The 16,398-nt window shown below is 39.4% G+C and overlaps 1 protein-coding gene across 2 annotated transcripts in view; it reads left to right on the forward strand.

Annotated features, from left to right (window-relative positions):
- Nucleotides 1-16,023, forward strand: part of LIN52 (lin-52 DREAM MuvB core complex component) — a 120,691-nt gene extending 104,668 nt beyond the window's left edge. Inside the window, exons 6-7 of one of the 2 annotated variants that reach the window (XR_451205.3) lie at nt 13,266-13,522; nt 13,981-16,023. Coding sequence is in view for 1 of the 2 variants with exons in the window: in XM_007184445.2 (XP_007184507.1) it covers nt 13,981-14,036 (56 nt within the window). In the remaining variant the exon portion in view is untranslated. The remainder of the gene's footprint in view (nt 1-13,265; nt 13,523-13,980) is intronic. The other variant, XM_007184445.2, reaches the window with a different exon arrangement.
- The last annotated feature ends 375 nt before the right edge of the window (nt 16,024-16,398 follow it).

Consider the following 16,398-nt stretch of genomic DNA (forward strand, 5'->3'; position numbering starts at 1 on the left):
AATGCTATAATGAACTCCACGTACCCATCCCCAGCTTCAATAATTGTCAACTTTCTGCCTTTCTTGTTTTATCTCTGCCCCCTTATATCACACTTTTTGTTGTGGTTGTGTTGTTGGCTGGAGTATTTTAAAGCAAATCCTAGTACCATGTCATTCATAAATAATTTAGTATGTATCTCTAACCAAGAAGGCCTTTAAAAAACACAATTTTTACACCAAACAAAATAAAATAATAATTCCTTAGTAACGTCTTATAGTCCATGTCCAGTTTGGTTAAAAATTGTGTTTTTCACAGTTGGTTTGTATGAGTCAACATCTGGACAAGGTCTACACATTGCATTTGATTGACATCAGTCTTCAGTCACTTAATCTTCTCTAGAAGCACACTCTTCTTCTTCTAGGTTATCCCCCCCGCTCCATGCTATTTAATTGCTGAAGAAACTGGGTTGTTTGTCCAGGAGGATCTCCCACATTTTAAATTTGGATGATTTTTATCATGGTGGTAGCATTCCACATGGTCCTCTTTTCCCCCAAATTTCCTTTAATCTAGTAGAGTTAGAGAATAAAGTGGGTTCGGAGTCAGTCTTTTTGGCAAGAATGCTTCATAAGTGTACTTGGTATTGCTGTGTATGAAACACAGGGCCTTCATTTGTTCCAGTTTCAGTGAAGATCAGTGGGTTTAGGTGGTATCAGTCTCATCCTTTCCATAATAATAATGATGATGATGATTACTATTCTAATAAATCAGCAACTATTTGGTTTCCCTGAAATGTAGTCCAAAGAGGAAAGGCAGAAAAAATGCTTGATTTTTCCCCCCTTTCACTTACCAATTTTCAGAACACGAAATGAGTTTAAGTGACTTAGGGCTTTTAAGAAATATTATAGTAAAATATAATATATTAAATATTAAATATATTAAATATAATACAGTATATTAGTGTATTATAATTTAATATAATACTATATATAATATAATGTATTATGATTTAATATAATATATTAATATAATATTAATTTGATATAATATATTATATTAATAGAATACATTATGTTAATATTATATTAAATATAATACATTAAAATACTATTTAATGTATTTCTAAGTACTATAATCATTATTCTTTTTGACACTCAAAACTATCCCATCTTTAGTTAGTGGACACCCCTTTATGCTGACTTCTGTGTCATTTGACATGACCCTAGTAATCTTTGGTAACTTCCTTCCTTTCAGCGTGTCAAGATATTCCTTGTTCATTTACTTCAGACTTAGAATCTCATCCATTTCTCCAAGGAACCCTGGGAGTAGAAATCTTCATTTTAGTAGAAATCTAAGTACTAAGAGTATTAATTGGTACTGGACTGTCATTGCTTCTGGGCCTTTTCCATGGACAGGGTTGGTAAATGAGTTGTTGTTGTTTTGTTTTTTAAGAGAAAAAGAAATTGTGTTCCTACCAATATGCCCAAATTAAAGATGTTTAAGGGTTTTAATTTAATGTATTCGATTTTTTAAATTTTAATTTTATTGGAGTTTAGTTGATTTACAACGTTATGTTAGTTTCAGGAGCACGGCAAAGTTATTCAGTTATACATATACATATATTCATTCTTTTTTAGATTCTTTTCTCATATACAATGTATTTGATTTTATAATAGTATGTCTTTTACTCTGGAAATCTTGATTTCTAGTAACTAACATAATTATTTATGTTTTAATCCACAGTGAGAATAGCATCAAAAGAACTAACTACATATAACAACAAGACTGCTGAATGCAATTTAAGATTTCTCTGTGCCTCATTTATATCTTTAGGATATATACTTGTAGGGATATATAGTCAGAATATGTCTTTTAGAATTATTTAAACTTTTGTACTGTGTGGTTATTGCCAAATTTTAGAGATTCAAGTTATTTTCAGTTTATTTCCATTTTTAGAGATTGCCATTTTTCTATTTAATAAATTTTTTAATGTATAAAATACTTATATGGTGTCCCAAAGTAAAAAGTATAAAATAAGGTACATCCAAAGTGTCTACCTTCCACTTCTATCCCATCCCCCTCTCTTTTTCCTCTTCTAGGTAACCATCTTTATTAGTAAAAACAAATACTAAACTTTATCCTTCCATTATTTCTTTTGAAAATATAAGTAAATATACCTGTGTATTTCTCCATGTCCTGATTTTCCACATAAGGTAATATTCTATACATAGTGTTCTGCACCTTGCTTTTTTTCCGCTCAGCAGTATGTTCTGGAGATCGCTCCATAGCAATATATAGGTCTCTTCTTCATTCCTTCATACAGTTGCACAGTACTCTATAATATGGAGTCCCTTCCCTAAAAATGGACATTTGAGTTGTTTCCAATCTTCAGTTATTACAGATAGTGCTGAAATGAATAGGAATATGAATACCCTATTTAATATTTTTGCTGGTGTATCTTTGGGTAGCTAGCTAGAAGTAAAATTGCTGGGTCAAAGGGTAAAAAACATAGGTAATTTTACTAGGACAAAAATTTCTTATGCATAGTGTTGAATTAAGAATTGAAAAGGAAGCAGATTTCCTCTTTCCTCATATATGAATAAATTATTTCAATGGATATATAGTTGACCACCTCCCATGTGCCTGGTATTGTTCTAGTTGCTGGGGATAGAGCAGGAGGCTCTGTAGAACTTCAAGGAGCAGGAAGGGAAATAAACAAAGTTAATTTCAGATTTTGGTAAGTGCTGTGAAGGAAGTAAATGTGTTGATATGAAAGAAAGTAACCAAGAGGACTCACTTTGGATAGGGTGGCCACAGAAGGCTTCTTTGAAAAGGTGACGTTTGAACTGAGATTTGACAGATTAAAAAAATGATTAACACCGCCATTTATAGACTTTCCTACTATATGCCAGGCAATATAAAGGATTTTCATACCTCATTTTATCTCACAAGACTGCAAAGTCTATTTTATAATTACATTTTATGAATGAGAAAACTGATGCTCATAAAAATAATTTGCTTAAGGTCTTAAAACCTGTAAATGGGGGGGGCGGGGGGGGCTGGGATTTGAATCAAGGCTAGACCCATCTAATTCCAAAGCCAGATAAGAGAAATCCTTTTTACTGTATACATTGCCTCTCTTAACCAGAAAGAAAGCAGAGAATACCGAGTTAACATAGTAAATGGTTTAGACTCTTGTTATAACCTGGCAGAAATAGTGTTTTGGTTTTTTTCTTTTAAAGCATTGTTCACATTTACTACTGAATGATTACAAATTCAGAATACATATGCTTGTTTTCTTTGGGAGTATTTGTTATATAACAAAATAGAAAAACATGTCTTCTTGTCCAAGCTAAGTAAAACAATTTCAATATCTGTTTTTATTGTTTTCGACTTAATGATGGTTCTCTGTTTAAAATACCGTAGCAAGAACCTAGGGGCAGGACAGGAATAAAGATGCAGACCTACTAGAGAATGGACTTGAGGACACGGGTAGGGGGAAGGGTAAGCTGGGACAAAGTGAGAGAGCGGCATGGACATATATACACTACCAAATGTAAAACCGATAGCTAGTGGGAAGCAGCCGCATAGCACAGGGAGATCAGCTCGGTGCTTTGTGACCACCTAGAGGGGTGGGATAGGGAGGGTGGGAGGGAGGGAGACGCAAGAGGGAAGAGATATGGGGATATATGTATATGTATAGCTGATTCACTTTGTTATAAAGCAGAAACTAACACACCATTGTAAAGCAATTATACTCCAATAAAGATGTTAAAAAAATAAATATATAAAATTTAAAAAATGAAATAAAAAAATAAAATACCGTAGCAAAAATATCCCCCAGATATTTCTAGCCTATTAAAATAATGCACCTTCTAAGTATCCTATTTATTTATTTCACAAATATTTGTTAAAATCTATATTCAAGGTACTTTACGGTGTCTATTTGAAAGAACTTCATTAAATGAAATAACCAAAACGTTCAAGGGACTTCCCTGGCGGGCCAGTGGTTAAGATGCCGTGCTTCCACTGCAGGGGGTGCGGGTTAGGTCCCTTGTCAGGGAACTAAGATCCTGCATGCCTCGCAGACTGGCCAAAACAAAAACAAAAACACGTTCAAGGTTCTGTAAATAGCCATAAAATTAATCTTAGGGGGAAATTTTTTCTTGTGCCAGCACTTACTGAGCACTTAAATGTATTGTCTTAAGTCTCATACAACCCACTCAGGTAGGTACTAACCCCCATTTTACAGATGAAGGAACTGAGGCACAAAGAGGCTACATAATTTACCGGAGATCACCATCTAATAAGTCATAGATTCAGACCAAAGTTCAAATCCTATGCGATCATAGGTTTTTCTATATCATATATATTGAAAGGTCATATCAAACAACAAGAAAGTAGGGAAATATATTCTTCCTTTCTGGTGAGTTAAGTCCATACTACTGTCCGATGAACCATGCGTGAAGATTCATAGACATTTTCTTTGGTGTCTTAAACTGGAACTACCTGCAGTTAAAAGTCAGATTCTAATTTAACAAACAAGGCCACCTCTAACAAAATTACAATAAAATAATATTATTCCCTGGCTTAAAGAAAAATTCTCCAGTAACTATAGGAGTGCTTGTGGTATCAAGACAGCATCTTATATCTCCATGTAAGCCATACGCAAAGTGATATTGTGGTGAAAAAATAGTGGCATGAATAATACCTGCTCACAGCCCAAGACATTTGATGTATCTTGGGCCTCAGTGTTTGTCGGATTTTGCAATTTCATGAGCAATATTTGTATTTTTTTAAAGTTCTATATTTCTCTGTGTTCCACTTGATGTCAAATCTGTATTCTTAGGTCGTAGCGTTTCATTAAAAAAAATAAATAATCTCAGCCCCTCCTCCCTCTCCTCCCCCTCCCCCCCACACTCATTTCGTATAATATGGTAATGGTATCACCGTAGCTGTAATTACGGGTCATCTTCATTTCTTTCATCTCTGCCTGTTCTGATGGCTTCATTCCTTTGACGGAAAAGATTTGGCTCTGGGTGCTATGATTATTTTGTTAAGCGTTATTCGAATAGACAGGAGTGAGAGAAATTAATCAATCCAAATGCAATTAGCATCATGTTTAACCCAGTGATGGACGTCTCAAGGTGAAACAGCCAGGGGAGTTTCAGACATTATTATTCAATCCAGTGGTTCTTATCTAAATTATAATCAAGAGAGGTTTTTATTGGCTTCACAGTGTGAAGATGTAACTCTTTCCCTGCCCTGTGGGTCAAGAAGACTGGGGCCTCCATCCTCTGTAGACGTTTGCTGCTGCCAGCACCTTGAGGTGGGGGTGTTCCAAGCAGGAGGATTTTCTTAATATCCAAGTCCTTTGAAATTCATCTATACTGTGATCTTGGTCTGATTTTCCTGGAGTGGGATATTGCCTGTGAATAAATTACTCTAACTTGAGGCAAAATATTTTGTGTCCTGATGAAGTCACTTTGACTAGTTCTTTCTTAACCTTACATGATAGATTATTATTGCTGTACTCACTTTATGAATGAGGAAATTAAGACTGTGTGAAGCTACTAGCCTTTGGTCACAATAAGTGTTTCACCACGATGTATTACTATGTAAAGGCCCTGAAGTGTGAATGTTCTGCAAAAATTTATGAGTATTTAATAAAAGTTTGCCCCGAGTATATTAATCCATTGCTTTGATCTCATTGCCTTTCATTCAACTGAGTTTACCCTTGGAAGTGGAACCAAGTGAAATAGGCCTGTGAGGCCCTCTGAAGAGGAAACAAAATACAAATAAGAAGTTTTTAGGTCTCATTTCTTGAACACAGATCTTTGGGATTTGTTGTTATTGTTTTGGTTTGTTTTTTAGTAGGGAGAAGGATGATAAAAAGGATTGAATATTTGAAATCTAGTCTTGGTTTGCTCTTGAAAGAGGGCAGAGCAAGGAGAGTTGATGGAGAAACATAGGCTTTCTTTCACCTGAATACAGCATTTTTCAAATACCTGACAATTAAGATTCTTCTGCTTCTTTCAGTCTTCAGGCATCATGGATGACACTTCCCGTATTTTATGTTCCTGCTTGATGTTTTATATTCTGAGAATAAATCTGTTGGCTGGATGTTTCTGTCCTTTTTTTCCCCCTGTTGTGAAAAGCCATTAAAATTATTTTCCATATTGGAACTGTCCAAATGCATTTACCTGTACATTGAGTCCTGGCTTTTCTTTTTTATATTACTTCTTGGATAAAACATTCTCTGGAAGTGGCCCTTGCTATAAATTGAAAAAAACATGTTTGATATAAAATTATCTTTTCCTGAATTCACTGGAGAGAACACGGTCCTTAGCCACCCCACTCTTTTGGAAGAAAAAGTCATGTTAGAGAGACAAGACACTCAATAGAAAGAGAATCTGGGAAGTGTGCCCCAAAAAGGATTTTCTGAGAATTCTTAGGATGAAGATTTCCATAGTCAATGATAGTTTGGTCATGGATATAGCATCCAGACTGTTTTTTCCTTAGATATTATTTCATTCTCAAATAATTTTGGGCAAAAGCCTAAGGCTGTTCTGTCTGCCTTCAAATGCTGCTTTTATATATTTTAGAGAAAAGTGAGATTTCTACCATAAAATCTTTTTTTTTTTTAATTTATTTATTTTTGGCTGTGTTGGGTCTTCATTGAGGTGCATGGGCTCTAGGCGCTTGGGCTTCAGTAGTTGTGGCTCGCGGGCTCTAGAGTGCAGGCTCAGTAGTTGTAGTGCATGGGCTTAGTTGCTCTGTGGCATGTGGGATGTTCTTGGACCAGGGCTTGAACCTGTGTCCCCTGCATTGGCAGGCGGATTCTTAACCACTGCGCCACCAGGGAAGTCCCTCTACCATAAATTCTTAACTTGAGTGGACTCTCCCACAAGAGTTGACTGAGAATGGTCAGTAGACCATATTACAATTACACCATTTTCTGAGGGCCACCAAGTATTCAAATGAGGTCCCAAGAGAGTTCCTTCTCATCCAGGAACACCATGCTCAGTTCATAGCACCTTCTGCTCTTGACAGTGGCCCCAGCCACTCTCATATCAGAGGCATTATAAAGTGCTTAGTCCTTGACTTGAATTATTGATCACTTAGTGATAGGTTTTTGCGGAGGTCTGAACTGGGGCGTGGTGAAGAATCTCAGTCTGGCAGCCTGCCTGGAACTGCTCTGCTGTACGCCGGCCGTATGCCAGAGTGACAGGAAAACTTCCCCATTCCTGTGAGAGAGAAATCAGCACTGTAAATCACATTGGTTTCCTTTGTTCTCCTCTGATGTACCAAGGTACCTGTGAACAACTAGCTAGCTCCATCTCAAAGGCCACTTCTCATTTATTTGAATTTTCCCTAATATCTAGTACATAGTAGGTAGGCTCTCTATGTGGCTGACTTAACTATTCATCCATCCCCTTCATGCTTCTCTCCTGCATAGCACACACTGATGACTAGGAGGTCCCTCAGCGGAATTAGAACGCCTTCAACTAAAAAATAATTGTTAAAGAAAAGTCGAAACTGTAATCATAACAAATGGCATCATTTCTACAAAACATCTTCTATAAATCTAGTTAAATAGATAACCTTTTAGCACATTGATTTAAACCAAACTAACTAGGGTTTTATGTGCTCCTTTTTGCTAGAAGAAGCTGCTGGTGTAGTTAAGGAAGGTCGCTGCCTCTAACTAGTACCCAGATTTGAACCTCCAGAGTATACATGTTACACAGATGTAAGTCAGGCATGTTTCCCTTTGTTTTACATTTGAGAGCCTTTAAAAAATAAATAGTTCATCCTCTTTTTGCCACTCCTGGTGCTGCTTGTGTGCGCGTTCGGTACTGACCTGGTACCTTTTCTCTTTTGTGAAATGGCAGCTGCGGAGACTCCGCTGTTTCCCATACCGATGGAAAGCCCAAGGAAGGAGTCAAGGCTAAGAACAATGATCATATTAATTTGAAGGTGGCGGGGCAGGACAGTTCTGTGGCACACAGATTAAGATTAAGCATACGCCACTTAGTAAACTAATGAAGGCTTACTGTGAATGACAGGGTTTGTCAATGAGGTAGGTCAGATTCCAGTTTAATGGGCAGCCAATTCATGAAACAGACACACTGTGAGAGCAAAATAACTTACTGGATTATGAAAGACAAGGGCTGAATGAGCATGCCACTAATGGAGGAGGGGGGGCTGTCACGGAACCAGCATTCTGCCCCAGTTGTTGTCGATCAAAACATAGCATTGGTGATTTAGCTTAAAAAAAATAAAGGGAATATGCTCGTGTACATCACCAGTTACTTTAAGTACAGTAAAGGAGTGAGGAAAGGGTACATGGAAGAACAGAGAAATCCATACTGTAGTAGCCAAGATGCCGTCAGTGTGTTCCAGCAGCAGACAGGAGGTGTCTGCTATGAAGGGAACTTGCTCTGTACTCCAGATCTCAGTTCCCACGGACCAAGAAGACATTCGCAGTTAGAAGACTGCAGTTTGGTTCTCCCAGATCCTGACTACTACAGTATGGATTTCTCTATTCTTTCATATACCCCTTCCTCACGTCTTTATTGTAGTTGAAGTAACTAGTGTACACAAGCATATTGGCTTTTTTTTTTTTAAGCTAAATGACCAGTGTTATGTTTTGCTTGACAACAACTGGGGCAGAATTCTGGTTCTGTAACAGTCCCCCCCTCTCTCCATTAGTGGCGTGCTCATTCAGCCCTTGTCTTTCATATTCCAGTAAGTTATTTTGCTCTCACTGTTTAACAGAAATCAAACAAACAAAAATCCTTGCATACCTTGTTCCATTGGAGAAATTTAATGTTTTTCACTTTATCACTGTAAAACCCAGGGCAGTTTTATAACTTTTTTTGTACATAGCTGTTACGTGTAAGGCAATCTGTCTTTAAGCAGGGATAAATTACTCTAAACGAAATGAATCCTAGATAATTTTCCCATCAAGTATCTTGTTGCTTAAATAAACTTCTTGTTTGACATGAAAGAAAGAGTCATACAGTAGCTAACATTTACAGAATGCCTGTGTGACCCTTGTATTAATCCCATCTTGAACAGATGAGGTGACTGATACACAGAGAGATGACTTGGGTGACTTGCCCGCAGTGGTTCAGGCTCAGTGTAGGAGCTGGGGTTTGAATCCAAGCCTGTCCAATGCTAAAAGCCCTGCTCTTGGGAATTCCTTGGTGGTCCAGTGGTTAGGACTCCACGCTTCCATTGCTGGGGGCCCGGGTTCGATCCCTGGTCAGGGAACTAGGGTCCTGCAAGCTGCACAGCGCAGCCTAAATAAATAAATAAATAAATAAAAGCCCTGCTCTTTTCACAGCATTATGCTGTCTCCTTTGTTTCCTGGCCACTCAGAGTCTCCTAAACAGCCTGTTGTTGCTTTTCAGGATGTGAGAGAACCATCCGCCTCGCTAATGTTTTTAATTATATTGATTTAATTATATTGAGGCACAATATAAATATTTAAAGTAGTTTGCATTGGAACTGCAAACCAAATGCTATGAGTTTCTTCCATTTCATTAAAAGTTACTTAATCTTTACATTGTTCTCTATATTAAAGCCAAGCAGAATTTTATCAGGCAATTGCCTCAAAGTTATAATCTGGAAAATCTTTCTGTAATGAAACCCATATGTCATGGGCAAAAGGTGCAAAGCCCTGGCATAGAGGGCTGGTCTCGTGAGAGATTCTGCACCCAATCTTGTTAACCAGGGTGCCTCTGGTAATCCCTCATGCCCTCACCGGTGAGAAATCAGTCTGTACCACTGAATCTTTTTCAACCAGCCACCGGAAGATTTACTGCAGAGAAGGCAGTTTGGGGATAGTCATTGTGGAAAGGGAGCCAGAGGCAAGGCTAAATGTAGGATGGAGGAATTGGAGAGTCTAAAGAAGAGATTACATTAAAGCACACACCACCTTCACAGCAAGCAGGATGGAGTCCTCCCTTCAGCCCTGACCTCTCTAAAGTATACCCAGGTATTTACAGCTGCTGTGAACCTGACAGCCCTAGGTAAACTATGAAGGGGTGATAGAAACTGCATCAACCTGGAATTTGATTATAGTTTATCCATTTGCTGTCTTTAAATGTGTCCCCTGTCCCACACTCTGCAGCAGTTCACATGTTCACCCTTTGGTGACAGTATTGACTGTGGCTTTCTCAGTTTATGGTCTGTGCCCAGCATAGGAGGGCCTGTAAATCATGACTTGACGTGGAGGTCGTGCTTCTCTTCTGCAGAGCATACACTGGTGGCTGATGACCAATGGATTCCTCTTAGCATAGTGATTAGACTGTGGTAGCAGTGTTGCCTTCCCGTTGAATCTTGTAATCCTAGAGAATCAATCCAGAACCAGAAAATAGTTAAGAAATGGTGTTGACTCCAGATAAAACTTTCTCTAGCAATTTTATGGTCCCCAGGATGGTCTTCTAACACATTGTGGGAAAAGAGAACCAGGAGAGAAGGCAGGAATTGGAAGTGCCAAGCTGAAGAGTATGTAATCCTACCCTGGTCATTAGTGCAAGAATTATACCAAGTGGTAACTGTTGGGAAGAAGGGATGAAACTAGGCAGGAGGACATAGAAATACCTTACTGTCCTCTGTCAGCAAGCATAGACTTCTCTAAAGGTTTTTTTCCCAAAGAGATTTGAAATCGTTGGTGGGAGTTTTTTAGTAAAACACATTTACATTATAAACCCTACTGGAAGGGGTAGGGGTGTGTGTGTGTGTGTGTGTCTGTGTAGAAGAGGAATACAGAATAGTAGCAGAAGGCTGTCTCCCTACTCCTAATGGGATTTTGTAGCAGCATGTGCGAGTTTGTTTCAGAAGTCAAAAACGAACAGATGTTGGTATAAATTACCTCTGTGTCTGATGTCTTGCAAATTAAAAGCGCGGTTGGCATCGCTAAACAATTTCACTAGGTTTGGGGGGGGATGTAGTTAGCGGGTGGTGATTACTATAGCAGGTCGGTAAGAATCTTCACATTGCAGTAGAATGGGAGAGCCAAGGATAAAGAGATGAGGAATAATATAAGGGGTATATGAATTAATCAGAGATGTTAACATCTCTGATGACAAGTGAACAGGAGGGCATGTGCTCTGGAGCAGCCCCTGACCCACAGCAATTTCTCTGTGCACAAAAAGGGGTTGGTGCTTAGGATGTGATTTATAGGGCACAGCCCTCTTTTAGGGAGCAGCTAGCTATGTCACAAATTCGTATATCTCCTATATAGGACCAGCGAGTAGGAAAACTTTCTCCCCTCCCACGTAAAAGATGATGTCTTTTGAATTCCTTCTACTTTTACGGTGGTTTGCTGCAGCTCTGTGTACTTAGATTAGGTTGAAGGGGGAGGAATGACTGAGTGGAAGGGGGGTTGTTAAAAAGGATTGGTTAAATTCAAGGAGAGCTTGCCGCTGAGAGACTTTGGAATATCCATTTTTTTTCCTTTTAAATCCTTTTGATCCCTCGAATAGATTGGATCTTGTAAAATTTTAAGTCTTAAAATATTGGTCATTCTCCCATTTGGGGAAAAAAAGAGCAAAGAATTGTGGGACATGAAGGACAGTAGGCAGAAATAATTAGTAAGATCAGTACAGTGCTCCTGGCCCAGGATTTTTGGAACAGGGCTCTGTTCTACCCAGCCGAGTATTGTATTACCCAAGTCTGATTTCCAGAGCACCTGCTTCTAGCCGCTTTGCAGGATCATTTGATACTGTGTTTAAATTCATTAATAAGCACTGGAGAGTAGGCAGAAAACCTATCCAAGTAGGAATAAATGATGAGACCCACTCTGGCCAAAAGTATAAGTCAATTCCTATAGATCAGGCTGAGGGAAAAGATTCCAAGGAATGGGATTTTTGAGATTGCTAGCCTCCCTTATCACAATTCATTCACTTATTCACTTAGGAAATACTGCATGCAAGAGAAGCAATAGACTACTTACCCTCTTCTGAAAGGCGCTGTGTTAATAATACCACTATACCAAGCATGATCATGGCTGAATACCCAAGAGGGCGGGGCAGGTGGCATTAATATGCTACTCATTTTACAGATGAAGAAACTGAGGCGCAGAGATCTTTCCCAGCTCAAGGTCTCGCCCAGCTGATAAATATTAGAGTTGGAACTTAAACTGAATTCAGATCCTGTGTTCTCTGAAAGAAATCCATGCTCCCTCCCCTGGGCAATAAAATACTTCTTTGGATTTCTTCTAGAGTAGTTAGTCCTTGTCCCTGGATCTCTCCATGAATCTGGCACTACTTCCATCAAGGGAAATGACTTTTCTTGCCAAATAAGCAAGGTAAATTTTAAAAGAATCCCACAATGTAGAGAATGGAGCAATGAGGGTCACTAACAAGTCTTATTGTTTGTCTGTGAAATGGAAAGAAACTAACTTTACTGTGTTCCTACTTGGTTCTAGTTCTTTTGTATATTATCATTCATCCAGCCAACATTTATTCAGCAGATACCGGGTCCAGCACTATGCTAGGTGCTGGTGATATAAAGAATAATAAAACACAATCTCTGCCCTCAGTTCTTTGACTTCCATGGAGGAAGACAAGTATATCAACAAGTAATTGCAAGTCTTATAGGACTTGTATGTATGGGATTTGGCGTAAACCCACTAAGGAAGGAATGGTCAGTTTGATTTGGGCCAGGGTACGGTTGAGGGCACATGAGACAAGCCCAACGCTGGGGCTTCCATTCCTAGTTAATGGGATTTCCTTTCCCTTTGTTGGAGCTTTGGAACTTGTGAAAGATGGGGAATGTATAGACTGCAGTTACCAAAAGCTTTCCTGGTTACAAAGTTGGTATTGTTTTATTTCTTCCTTGTACAAATAAACCAAGAACTATTAAATGTAGATGGTGGGGTGTGGGAGTGGGAGCCCATTCATCTAGCACCATCTGCTCTGCACTGGGGAAAGGAAGCAAGGAGGCTAGGGTGAAGGTCCTTCTCACCCCTGCAGGTGCCTCCCTAGCCACCTCACTCCTTTGGCCAAGATGGAGACATGTCCTTGGAAGCCACAGGGCACCATAGCCTGCTGTGTGTCCATTGCATAGGTCCAGAAGACTTCTGGCCCCGAGGCCAGCCATCGGAAACTTTCAGCATTGCTACATCCATTTAAGAGACATAAAAAGATGATCTTGTGGGGGTGAGGATGAAGGGGGTTATGCCGCGTACAATTTTTGAGGATTTGCTTGACAGAGCTAAAATGGGGGGCTTCTGGAGTGGGTCTCGTAACTGAGAAATGTTTTACTTTCATTTCAGAGCCTCATATGTAGGAAAGTAGCTGTATAAACCCTCTTGTAACTACAGCATTCAAAGATTGATGGTGCTGAAAGTGAGAGAAAGACACATAAACCTTGCCTGGCTATATTAAATATCTAAGGACTGACAATGCCAAGAGAGAAGACCAAAGCTCTATACACCCTACTTTATTACTCCATCCACAGATGAACTGCACTGAGGGAATATATACCCTGTTACATTACAGTATCCAGGGACTGCCACTGCTGAGAGATGGGGTAAATGATCTCTAATTTTGATTTGAGATTATAAATGTCCAGAGACCAACAATCCAGAAAAGACTCTAATCGAATCTTGGTTGGATTTTAGCCTCCAAGAGCAAACCCCCTGAGATAGTGGACATGAGTATTAGGTTACATTCTTGAGAGAGAGAGAGAGAGAGAGAGAGAGGTTTTGGGGGAATTCCCTGGTGATTTTTTTTAAGGGTAAATGATAAAGATTTCCCCAGTTGGCCTGTGCCTTATAGTAATTACCAACTTCAGAACAGTTTTGTACAGTTTGTTGTCAATGGTGGTTTGTTTTTCTCCCATTTTGGAGGTTAGTAGAGATTGAATCTGTTATGATAGCAACTTTGTATACAATTTAAATCAATCTGCATTCTTAAATTAAGCCTTCCTGTGAAGCCTCTTTCAGATTTTAGGTCTTCATTTATCTTTCATTTGCTTTGTGATTCCAGCCAGAGAGATGACACGGGGGAAATTCCTCAACATTCTAGAGAAGCCCAAGAAGTAACAGCTGCTTGTGGACAGGATGCCCTGGGGACTGGAACCGTGCTTCCCTCCCGGTGCAGTTCTGATGACGCGCACCTCACTGCTTCCTGACCAGAGGCCGGAGGGTGCACCTCCAGGACTGACCCTCTCCCCTGCTCCTGGCACTCTGCGCTTCTGAGGACATTCGGCGGCAAGAGAAGAATCTGCTCTACCCAAGGATCAGTGGTGCAGTTATTCATTCAGCTTCTAGACTGTGACCGTCTCAGCCTCGGATGTTGGTAACACCAGAAAGTATATCATTCTTAAAGGTCAAAGTCCTGCTTTCTCGTTTCCGGAAATGATTCTGGAGCTCCAGGATCTTACAGTTGATTTGATTCAGTGATAGCAAAGTCAGTTGAGACGTGTTGATGGGACGAGTTCTTTTGAATTGTACTTGATCTCTTATGAGGTGTTTATGATGCAAGGAGACCAGAGACCAATTAGATTCTGGACCAGACCATGCAGCTTGACCTGCAAGCTCACCACTGTATACTAGGTTCCAGGAATCCCCAGCTGGAGAAATGCTTTTAAAATTCTACATCTCTCAAGAGAGTCCCATCCCCCAATGCCTTCCATTCCCCACCTCCCAGCCCCCACCATCAGTCTGACTCCAGGGAAGGGGATCCCTGTGAATCAGGTCCCTCCTGGGATAGCTTGTACAGTGAAAGGCATATGTAGGGTTGCATTGGGTTCTAGACCTCCAGACCAACTTAAAGGTGACAGAAAGGACTTTTGAGTTCTAGTTAATCTGTTACAGATTCAAGCGAGAAAGTCAGTATGGCCTGAAAGATAGGAGAAGGGGACTGCTTGCAGGAGTTCCCATTTGATTAAAAACTAGAAACTCTACTTGACCTTAAAGGAATGTGCTGTGGAATGGTGGCAATGTTTTGCCCCCCTTGTCCCATCTCACAGCACAGATTAGATATTCCACCCATGTGACAGAAACACACACACACAAGAAAAAGAGAATTTCCTGACTTTACAACTCTTATGGAGCTCTTTGCCAGTTATCTGTCTCTATGTTAAAACCTGAAAATCTAGCCTGTGGGTAAAATTGATTATACATGTTCTCCTTATTTTGTCTTATAAGCCAGCCCCCGGCTTCTGTTGTTTGTAGAAGTACATGGGGTTTCCTAAACTTTATGAAAAGAACATCCACGTGGCAGTAGTATGTTGGTGTTTGGACACAAGGAATGTTGTGGTCAAGGTTTTGGTCCTGAGTGTCTGCTAGGGCACAAAACTATTCAGTTTAATAGCAGGTTCATTAACCATTTTCTGACACTTCTGCCTTGTTTCCCATGCTAGAGTTAATGTTGGATTTTTCTCTCATTTGCACCATTTGACCATCCATGCAATTTTACCTATTGATAAGTGAGGTGGAATTTAACACAAGACATAAAGGAGAGTATGAGAAGGAAAACATTCTGCTTGGGTGCTATATAGAAGGTTAGGCTATAGAGGCTTTGATTTTAAGTAAAGCTTATTATTAACATTCCTTTATCTTAAATGCGGTTAAAGAGTGTGAAAGATGGGGAGAGAGAGAGAAAGGGGGGTGTGCAAAAACTAGTGCCATCATGTCAAATTCTAACTTTGCTCTGTTTTTGAGAGTTGATGACGTCAGGCACTTCTAAGTGCTTGGGGAAATTGAGAAACATATGGAGAACATTGGGATACCTCCCCCAAACCAACTCCAGTCTGTAAACTGAAGCTATGTAGTTGGTTTTTTGGTCTGCTTTGGCCTCTTCCTTTTACTATCATCTTATTCACCAGCACTTAATGTAAGTAGATGTTTTAGAATTGTGATATTTATTGGTTTTGTATTTGCCGTCCTTAGAGATGTTAATGATGTATTTTTATATTGATAATATAAATTTATGTACAATGTGTGCATGTATGTATTTCAGGGTGTTAGAGGACTGTACTTTGTATATGGTGGTTTCTATGTCATCATAATAAATATGTCCCTTTTATAGGAGAGTGAGTTTTTCCTCAAAAGGCCAACTTGCACATTTAAAGCATAGACCTTGTCAGAAAGCACAACTATAATGGCAGATGACCCACTATCTTCCCTTTAATATCACAGTGGGTGGTGTGGGGCTTTATGGTCATCTACTGCGTGGTCTCTAGCTGCCACTCTGTGCTACCAGCCACCCAGCTCATTACAGCTCAACTCCCTAAACAGTGTTTAAAAATCTTTAATACCTCGCCTCCTGTACTAATAAAGTCTAGATCCATCATCCTGGCATTTAAAACTCTCTACATCTAATCCTAATCAACCCTCCAGTTTGGTTTCCTTTCTCTCCAGTATATGAAGTCTCTGTTTCAGTTAATCCGAACAGTTCCCA

Source organism: Balaenoptera acutorostrata, chromosome 3 (genome assembly GCF_949987535.1).
Source record: "Balaenoptera acutorostrata chromosome 3, mBalAcu1.1, whole genome shotgun sequence".
NCBI lineage: Eukaryota > Metazoa > Chordata > Mammalia > Artiodactyla > Balaenopteridae > Balaenoptera > Balaenoptera acutorostrata.